Below are 10,348 nucleotides of genomic sequence, written 5' to 3'. Positions count from 1 at the left end.
AGCCTTTGTCATATATATAAAAAGAAAATACTCTTGACATAATGGGTGTCCTCATTTAAATACAGTATATTTATTTAAAATAACATTTAACATGACATAACATTGAAACATATTTTTAATTTTAAAAAACTAAGCAAAAAAAAAAAAGAAACAAAGAAAAGAAACAACCTCACAACATTCCATTTATACCATGATCATGGAGACCTTTACACTTGACACATTCTCTCAGTAGAATAAACTTTATTCGGCAGTGTCCAGGTGACACAATCCACTGATGCCGATTAAAAATACAATTAAAAAAAGATTCTCACCTTGTGGATTCTATGTCAAACTCATTTTTGTCACGCACAGGCAACATCGTAATTATTTTTTTTCCTCATAAGGGGTTATGACTGTGAACCCATACAAATGTATGATCACTTCATATTACTAAATACTATGTACACATTTTGATAGATAACTAGGTCTTAAAAGAAAAATATGCCAGTTAAAAATAAAATAAAACCGCTACTTGATTTTAAAAGGGAGATTGTAAAGTTTAAAAATGTTTTTGCTTTATATCAACATAAGTGAAGACAATTTGCAATTGTGATGTTTTAGCAAGAAACCTGAAGCAAACATGCACAACATGATTTGCCGGCCACATAAAATGATGTGGCGGGCCAAATCTGGTCCACGGGCCTTGAGTTTGACACGTGCTGTAAATTAATCCATGATATCGTCACCTTGCTAAAATAATTAAATAACATGTATTTTTTCCCCCTGAAATATGAAAAACTGAACCAAATAGTGATTTATTTATAATTTCATTTCAGGGGTAGAACTGAATGATGTGTTAAAGAATGTAGCCGATTTTAGCAGAAAGATATTTAAGGCAAAAACAATTTTGTGTCAAAATGACTTTTTAGACCATTAATCTAAGGTGACGATATACAGTATTTACATCAGCAGTCATCACACAACACACTGTCCTACTGTATACAGCCGTATGTTTATTTCCAGCCAAAACTATTTGACCATCAATTACTTGACAAACTCAATATAACATACTACTAGACAACATGTTTCCATATCCACGTCTGTTGCGATCGTTTCATTGAACATTGTGTAATTTAACAAAGCTGTTCAAAGAGGGGAAACATTTTTCCTGTATGTACTTTATTATGAGCATTAATGCGCTGAATGTTTTGAGATTTTTAGTAACAGTTCTTCTGAGGTCATATTTGTCTTCACAATTGAATGGTGGGCCCTCCACCCTACTCCAAAAGTGATAGTGGAGTCATTGACTCGACTCAAGCTCAGCTGGCCTTCATTCCTATTTTAAATTAAAATTACACCACTTTCAAGAAAATATATGACTGCATCAAATCAGAACAGAATGGTTGCCAGCACTAAGAGAAATGAGGTCTGCAAAAAAAAGGGGAAAAGAAGAAAAAACTCCCCTGATAGCAGTTTGTCGTGTGTGCTAAAGTGGTTTACATTCGTCACATAGCATCCATATAGCGTAAACAGTGAGGAAGAAAAGACCTTCTCCTGCCAACCACAGACAAGAACAAGTCCAGCACATGGAGAAAGTGACTTCTGGGTATGACAATACTTTAATGAGTGACACTAAAATCTGAACTCAAGCCATAGTTATCCAGTGCATTAAAAAAAAAAAAAAACTCCTACTAGATAATGTAGAAACAAATAACATAAGAGAAACCATCCTTCATGTAGTGGAATTCACCTGTCAGGAAGATGTTGAAAGGCATTAAGTGTTTTAAAAAACACTGGAAAAGGTTTGCTTGTTTTCAGGCCTGATATTTCGGGACTTATGTTCGAGGAGAGTTGTTGAACGTGCGAAGCATAAGCAGTTTGCAATTAAACAGTGTGGCTCTTGATAACAATTCTGTGCTTGTGGGTCCTCCTCTGTGATATCACAACGCATGATAGGCGAGTAGCATGCAAAGCCACCTGGTTCCAGAAGTTGTTTTTTTCTAGTTTCCAGAACAGGGAGCCACATTTTGACAGCAGCAGGGGATGCTGATCCTCTGAGCCATTGTCATCTTATGTCAAACCCAGATAAGATGAAACTCCCCCATAAATTGTCTCAGTGAGTCATATCTATGATAGATATTGATAAAAAATAAAACTCATTGTTGACTGGCTCAAGCAACAATCCAGAGATAAATAATAATGACACTGAACATAAAACATGGCATCCCTGTGGAAGAAGAAAGAGGCTTGTTATTGACAATCTGGTCCTCCTTTTGCAGACAGTGAAAAAGCCTCATCATCCTGGAGCGGCTGAGGCTGATTGCACACATGCAAATCAAAGCCGCACACTTCCACTCGCTGTGTTCAAGTGTCGTACGAGTAGTGCGTGTCCTTTGTGTGGCGCCTCCATTAAGATATGCAATTATGCTGCTTGCCCCCAATGTCAAATATTTACTTTTGAATCTCATCAATATGGCAAAAAAAAAAAAGCAACAGAAACAGGAAGCTGTGTGCGACAGGAGCAGGAGTTGATGGCCTCAAAAGTAAAAACACTCACTAAGAGTTATATACTGCATGCGTCAACACACAAACCCAAAATTTTCCAGTCGGCGGTGAAGAGTATGGACAGGCAGTGGCGGTCGCTGAAGTCCTGCAGTCCCACCGGAGCACTTTGTGACCCACACAGGAAGACCAGTCCCAGGTGAGCTCATGTCCATCCCATCACCATCTTTAGAGTCTCAGCAGAGGCGCGCCTTGCCGTCAGACGGAAAACTCGGACCCGGGGCGCCGAGCTTGGGACAGGCACTTCAGGCGACGCAGACGCAGCCCCGTGAACGGGTTGCACCACAGAAGGGAGGGTGGGCTGCCGAACACGGCTTTCATTCCGTCCCATCGGGTGCGGCGCTCCCAAGTGGGCTTCTCGTTTTTAAGACGTTCAATCTCCTGCAAGGCATCCACACACACTTTGTCAATCAAATGCTCCTTGGGAAGTCATTAAACGGTAAGATACATGGATCATGATGACACTAGGGATGGCCATAACAATTGTTAAGCATTTGGATGATTGCGTGGAATTGATTGTTGAAGAAATGGAGGCGAATGGAGTGCACTTCAAGAATACAATTACCCTGGGGACACTGCATTAAAAAAATAAAATAAAATCACAAGTAGCATGTTAATGTCCACTATTGAAAGTTTAGTATGACATAATATTGTGAAAAATGTATTCGATTTCAGTAGCACAATTAAAAAGTGAAACTCAACTCTAGCTTCACTAATGATATATTAAGCATTTCATAATTGTATTATATCTTACATCTAATGTAAATATAACATTACATAAAAAATCAAAAGATGTTTAATTAGAGAAATTAAATAGGAATAGGCCTTATAAAAGATACAGTATGCATTTAGTCTATATAATAAAGTTTGACTTTTTGAATTGAACTGCCAAAATAAATTAATGTTCTACAAAAAAAAAATTCTATATGGGGTACTTCTGCATAAAGCAAGTATAAAAACAAAAACCAGAACAGTTAATTGATCATGAATGTTCTCTAGAATCGTTTAATCAAATGCCTATCCCTAGTCAGGTTTCCATCCACTGGTGCAGTTCAATTCGCCATACTATTTATTCCCTTATCAGGTTTTCATGACAACTCTGTAAATTGGAATTCAATTTAAAATGCCAATTTTACAAACAAAACGAACAAGAAACAGTGCTGTTTGATTGCAAACAGCATAAATACCTTTCCATGTCGTGAATGCTTTTAGTTTCCTTTTATTCCATTCTAACATGTTCATTCTCTGTCGACCAATCATTGAACAGCAGCCTACACAAACAAACCCCGACAGCACTACAGAGAGTGTTACATGGTACAGGGAGGATATTTGGGCAGCCTGAAGAATGAAAATGGCAAAATAATGCTTGTAGCTCCGAAATGAACTATCCAGCAATCCAACAAGTGATCACACGGTACGCGGTGGATACCGACCGTCTCGTCGTTGCAGATGGAGTGGATCTGCGTCCCGAACATGACAGCAGTGAAAGTGAGGAAGAGGATGGCTTCGAGACAGAGGAAGATCAGTAGTAGCACAGAGACCCCGGGAGAGAATTCGCTGCACTCTGCAACAGTAGAGACAGAACATGTTATGATCCAACAACGACATTCAACGAGATTCAGATCTTCAAGGCTTTTCCCCCCCTGTTTTCCTTCAAAGATAGTGGCGCCATTTTGGGATCATTATGTTGCACAACATCAACAGAAATAGAACAGATACAATATTCAGTAATATATCGTAATTTAATGTAGTCTAATCAAAATCGTGATGTAATCTAATGTGTTTACATTTTGGATTTTTTTTTTTTGCTATTTCAATGACAGATTGGGGTGGGTGGGGATCGGTTGACTCACCATTCCACTGCAGTTTCATACACGTGAAAAAGTGCATGCCACTGAGGCCAAGCGCATGAGCGGAAATCAATGCTATGTACATCTGAGGAGAAAGAAAACATTTATTATTTGAACAATTTGAACATTTTAAATACAAGTTTTTAAAAGTAATACACAATTGCCATTGAATGAAAACCCTTGAGAGAGTCCGTGCACTTACAGTGAAAAGGACAAAGAATCTCTGATTCTTTTCACCCACGCAGTTATTGACCCAGGGACAGTGATGATCCATCTTCCGGATGCATCTTTTACAAATACTGCAAGCCGGTGACAAAAAATATTTATGAACGATGCAGTGATGCTGATGTACAGTTTAATTGTTATACTTGATGGACCTGCAGTGGTGCGCTCTCTCAGGCTTGATACTGCAGCACTTTGGACACTTGTAGATGACCTCACCGGGTTTCAGCTGCAAACTCTCCATGTACTCCTTGGTTGCGTTGCCTTTCGGAACTGCACCCTAAAGAATCAGCGTGCAGATGGATCACAAACTAGAATAGTACTCAGTAGAAGGCCAAGTTAGCAAAAGAGTGAGAAAATAATTGTTGTGGTTTCTACAGTCTACTTACCGGATCTGACAACATAGTGCGCATATGTGACGCTAGAGCGAGCACGGCGAGGGCGTTGAAGGTAGCGCCATTCAGCAAAGAATACCAGAAGTTCTTGGCGGGCAGCAGCATGACAAAGTTGACGACAAAATCGGCATACAGCACCAGGAACCAGGTCATGCCGGCGCACACCATACCGCAGCTGTCCTGGATGAACCACAGCGTGCGGTTGACGGCTGTGTGGTCCGCGTTAGCGCCGCCGACAATCACTCCGGCCGCCAGGCTGCCTGACTCGACATCGCTACTTGCTGAAAGCAGCGGGTGATGCTGCTCCATCTCTCGAAGTCGGTGGTTTGAAGAGTGCATCCTGGCCTGTGGAGGGCAACACATTTCATTTCGTTTCTCCAGAAATTTAATGATATATTTGCAAGGGAAGGGACAGTCACAACACAGAAGAAATTACACTTTGACACAATGAAAAGTAGTCAGTTAAGATCTTATAAAATCCTCCCGCAAAATAACTCCAATTACAGCCTTTAATAGCTAAATCCCTGGCAACAAAAGTGAGTACACCCCTAAGTGAAAATGCCCAAATTGAGCACAGTTTGTCATTTTGCCTCTCCAGTGTCAAAATAGTGTCAGGTCAAAATAGTGTCAGGCCAACCCAAATTGTTTTGGGGCTAACATGCTGGTGGTTACCAGTTTCTAGGTATTTATCTATTTAAAAATAATAATAAATTATTATTATTATCATCATTATTATTAAACATTCCATCAAGTAGTAGGAGCATTTTTTAAGTTGTCGGTGCGGGCAAAGTGACAACAACATTTCTGTGATCACATACTTTCATCGATGAAATTTCAACACCCACACTATCTTCAAAACACACAATGACGAAGTGCTGCTCAGGTCCTGTTTGTTTGGCTACCTTGTACAAATGTGTGAGGGAAGGTGAGTGGGTGGCAGCAGAGGGACTTCCCTCAATGTACTCAGTCTGTGATGAATTTGAAATTGTAACATAAGAGTCTTCTTTGGTTGGGTTGTCATCCTCGGGTGCAATGATTGATGAACACAATTCAACACGTGTCTGGGGATTCATCACTCAAAACTGGCGTCGGTCAGACATCTTGCTAAAATATGGACCAATTGATACCACCGCCCATAGACTCATCTGTCACAATCTTATAGCCGATTCTCCAAAGCCTCCCAGTTGACTTGTTGCTGTTTGTACAGTGGACAGAGAAAGCTCCTTTGTGTACAAAAGAATATCATAGGTTGGAACAGAACATTCGGTCAAACTCCACAAACTATGTTGGCAGCTTCAAGACAAATCAATGTCCCCCTTTGGAAGTGATCCCGCAGCACCTTGTTACTGTCTGCCGCCTTCCAGCATTCACTTGAGATTCGCAAAGACAAAGCCAATGAAGCAAACCCATCATATGCAGAGCACATAACCTGAAGCATTTTCTGACAATTTAGTATTCAACCTGCAGATCAGCAAAATACATTTATCCGTCTATCCCCAATTTCTCAAAGGGCTTATTAGGTTACAGCTATATGCCGCTTTTAAGCCCTTCTTTGCTTTCACCTTATATCAATACCAATACAGCTTCTTTCCATATCACACCCACTTTAATCTGATACTCGTCCAATCACTGCACATGGTGCTGGGGAAAAAGAGATTCAATACAGTGGAGTAGAAACTCCAAAGTCAAGCCTTTAAGATACAGTGAAGTAAGCATACAGTCAGATTCATAAATATTGGGACATTAACATTATTCTCATCTTTACACCATTGCGATGGATTCCAAATGAAGCAAACAACTAAACAAGATGTGCTTTAACTGCAGACTTCATCTTTAACTGAACAGGTGAACGGAAGTAATAAGACAGCTTTGTGTTATTCCCTCAGTATCTCATTTACAAGGAGCAAATAAAAGGTCTGGAGTTTTTTCCAAGTGTGCTATTTGCATTTGGAAGCTGTTGCTGCCAACTCTCAATATGAGAGCCAAAGAGCTGTGACTATCAGTGAAGTCATCATTACGATTAAAAATCAAAACAAACCCATCAGAGAGATGACAAAAACATTGGGTTTGGCTAATGTATATTGATGGAAGAAAAAGCATCTAAATCCCTTGGAATCACCCGGACCCCCGCATAAATTTCATGTTATTGTTGTGCGAGTTACCGTTTAAAAAAAAAGATGTGAAGTGCATCAGCAAAACAATGTTCATTATATGTCATCATTCCAGTTAAGATAGTGTTTAAAGTCTATAAAGTACAGTTTTAATATTAGAATGCTATATTAATAAATGACAGTTAATGTAAAAAAAAAAAAACTTAAATACTGTCTCAGGGTTTAGGATGATGACAGTGGAACTGGAACCCAATCCTACAACTAATGATCCAGAATATAATTCACTTAAATTAGACATTTTGTATTTCCAAAGCACCTAATGTTTAGGCTGGCCAGAGAGTGCAGGAGACATGACTTATTGCATACATAAAGAAAGAAGTGGGCTACTTCTTCAGTGTCCAGATTGATACAGTGCATTAGGACTTTTAAAGGCTGTAATACACGGGACCAAACAGCTTTAATATAAGAATACTACGACAACACATCTCAGGTGTTGAAGCATAATGTTTTATTGTTGAACAAGACAAAGTAGAGGATTAAAGGAGGGGCAGGATACACTCCACTACTTCATGGTATTGATTCTTCCTGTGGTCAATAAGAGGGGGGCGCGCCATTAAAGTAACAGCAGCTGTTCACTGCTCTCAGTCAAGAGGGCACCACACAACACAGAGCAATAATTGGAAACACACCAAATGTCTTGAAAGTAGCACAACGATTTTTGAGTTTGAAATGTCACCTTACATGAAGTTATCTTTATGAGACTTCATGAAAATAAAAATATTAAAACTAGTTTTTGGTGTGCGTGCTTTAAACACAATACGAGTCTAAGCACGCACAGCCGAGGCATGGTGAAGTCAAGCGCCTGTTGATACACGTTTTTATCTTTGAAAATAAAGCTGACGTTGAAAAGGCAATCCTACAATGTTTCCGCACCATTGTTGTTAGTGTTGTATGTTTAAATTGCACGGGCTTCTTATTCTTTTTTTAAAAACGAAAACGAAATATATCGTGCAGACATGGTCTTATGTGTGTTTCCTCGAAGCGACGTCATCGTGCAGCAACTTTGTTTTGGTTGCCAACTCACCGCCAAACGTCCTTTTTGTCAAAAAAGACATCCCGTACCGCGAGGTAACGACTCACGTGTGGTCTTCTTTTTCGGGGGTTCAGTTCAGTAGACAAGTGTTTTTGTTTAATCTCAGCAATCATGCAAATATGGACTTACTTTGGCCTCTTGTCTTTATCACGCCATCACACAAGCCTGAAACTTAACATTGCACTATACAAAACAACATTTTCCATTTTGTGACCGTTAAAATTTAAGAAAAATCTAAAATCTATAGATTTGATCATTTCCCGGCAATACTGCTCAGCTGAAAATCATGTGATCAGCCCAATTTCAGTTAATGTGATCAGTTCAGGACAACTCTATTGCTCAGTATCCTTACGGCTTGAGCGACCATAAGATAAGTCAACATCAATAACACAAGAATATCCACAGCTATGCAGAGCTGCAGCTATCGATTATTAAAGTCCATTGAAGTGGAATCGAACTTACCAAATAATAAAGGTTTTGCGGTGGCAAATGTTTTAAGACTTTACAAAATATTATTATTAAATTGATTGTAGTAGCATCTAATAAACTCTCACCCACTCAACTCAACTACGACGTACACTAATCCTCCACCCATAATATAATAAAGTGTACAGCAAAATGAATGAATGAAAGAATATCATGTTGAGAAAATGTTTTGTCATCATCATTTCCACTCAAGCTCCTCCTGTTTGGCGCTGACTGTCAAATACATGGAATGTCACTCTTCAAGGTTTGACAGAGCAGATACGCTGACGACAGGGTGACTAGCAATGACAAAATTGAATAGTTACCTACCTAGTATGTTTCTTCTTCACAAAAACATGCTTTGATTTATGACTTCAGGACCAGCATGTGATTTAGATTGGGTGTGCCGATTGGTTTGAAGGTGGAAAAGGAGACACCTGAAAGATATACACACAGAATGGGTTAAAACAGCTGTCCATCTATTTTCTTGAGCACTTGCTTCATTTGGGTCGCAGATCAGCTGTGGCCTATCCTAGTTGCTTTGGGCGAGAGGCAGGTTTATATCCTGAATTTGTCACCAGTCACTCACAGGGCATTCACAGACAAGGAATGTGGGACGAAATTGGAGGACTGGCAGAAAACAAACTAACACTGTATGTATACACACTTGACGGCTCCACAATGCTGTCATGGATAAAACAAAGGCAATACAGAGTAGAAATGTATGTTGGGTGCCCAGCATACCTGTTCAACGCTCAATTCACGTCAGATGTCCTTTTCCTCGCAAGCAGATCACTCAAGTTCGACAAGGAAACTGTACTTATGTGTCGCGTTGTGTTTGAAATGGAGTGTTTTTCCACGCCAACGATGACTATTTGTAACTCTTTTGACACTGACCAACTTCCGCCTTTCTGCTTTGGACGCCCACATCACATCATCACACCATACCTTCCATAACACTACAGCAAAAGCAACACTAGAGATTGTAGCCCCTCCCTCCCCTCATCGACCAGCGAGTAAATCACCATCTTCTCATTTACCATCTTGTCTGAGCAATTATTATGACACGTGTTGACCTACCACGGTACTACACAGTTGCTGAGTTTTCATACTTGCATAATTGGCAAGTGTTAAGTATCAGAACGTAAACAAACATCCACCACGAATGTGATAGTAGCTTGACATTCCATATGCTACCGGGCAGGTGGCTACATTTTGCTAGCTCAAGAGCAAGCTGACTTGCTAGCTTCGCTACCTCCGCATGCGCGCGACGAGTACGAAAAACAGACATTTTTCCGACGACATACCTTAATATTGCTGGCATAGTCCTGCGGGAACGTCTTCTAAATTCATTTTTGAGCGCTTCACAATGGGTGGGGTACAGCTCGGGGACGACTACAGGAGCCGCGGAGGGGGGCAGCAGCGACACATCCCATCAACCATTGTCGGAGCTTCCGGGATTCAGTTCCTCTTCGTGAATGGCTGAAAGGAGGGGACCAATATTTGGCCCAACACCGCCATCCAAAGGAATGTGAGGCAACTGCAAGTGATAAATCTCCGATAGAGAGTGCTGTTGGTTAGTGAATGAGTTTGAGAATCTTAACAAAACAACATTTTTAGAATATTTAAAAAAATTATGATAATATATTTAAAATTAAAAAATATATTATA

General features: G+C 39.9%; 1 protein-coding gene across 2 annotated transcripts; it reads right to left on the bottom strand.

Moving 5' to 3' along the window:
- Positions 1-48: 48 nt before the first annotated feature.
- On the bottom strand, positions 49-10,148 carry zdhhc7 (zDHHC palmitoyltransferase 7). 2 transcript variants are annotated; one of them, XM_086070896.1, is made up of 8 exons: positions 9,985-10,148; positions 9,008-9,114; positions 5,003-5,353; positions 4,769-4,893; positions 4,594-4,690; positions 4,395-4,476; positions 3,975-4,105; positions 49-2,922 (listed from the first exon to the last, which is right to left on the bottom strand). In XM_086070896.1, exons 3-8 carry the CDS (start codon positions 5,345-5,347, stop codon positions 2,740-2,742), a joined length of 963 nt encoding a protein of 320 aa, XP_085927022.1. In that variant the 5' UTR covers positions 5,348-5,353; positions 9,008-9,114; positions 9,985-10,148; the 3' UTR covers positions 49-2,739. The 2 variants fall into 2 exon arrangements, with proteins under 2 accessions (XP_085927022.1, XP_085927023.1); XM_086070897.1 differs by lacking the exon at positions 9,985-10,148 and adding an exon at positions 9,422-9,611.
- Positions 10,149-10,348: the final 200 nt, after the last annotated feature.

The sequence above is a fragment of the Leptonotus elevatus genome, chromosome 3 (genome assembly GCF_054856555.1).
Source record: "Leptonotus elevatus isolate MCC_2025b chromosome 3, RoL_Lele_1.0, whole genome shotgun sequence".
Lineage (NCBI taxonomy): Eukaryota > Metazoa > Chordata > Actinopteri > Syngnathiformes > Syngnathidae > Leptonotus > Leptonotus elevatus.
Note: the sequence above shows the minus strand (reverse complement) of the source record. Positions and strands in the feature narration are given on the sequence as shown.

What these genes read in the sequence shown, in the direction of transcription:
- zdhhc7 (XM_086070896.1), bottom strand. Translation starts at nt 5,347, where the DNA reads ATGCACTCTTCAAACCACCGACTTCGAGAGATGGAGCAGCATCACCCG. An exon ending in GAGAGAGCGCACCACTGCAG is followed by an intron (nt 4,691 to 4,768) that starts GTCCATCAAGTA and finishes ACCGGCTTGCAG; the next exon opens with TATTTGTAAAAGATGCATCC. An exon ending in TATGAAACTGCAGTGGAATG is followed by an intron (nt 4,106 to 4,394) that starts GTGAGTCAACCG and finishes CTACTGTTGCAG; the next exon opens with AGTGCAGCGAATTCTCTCCC.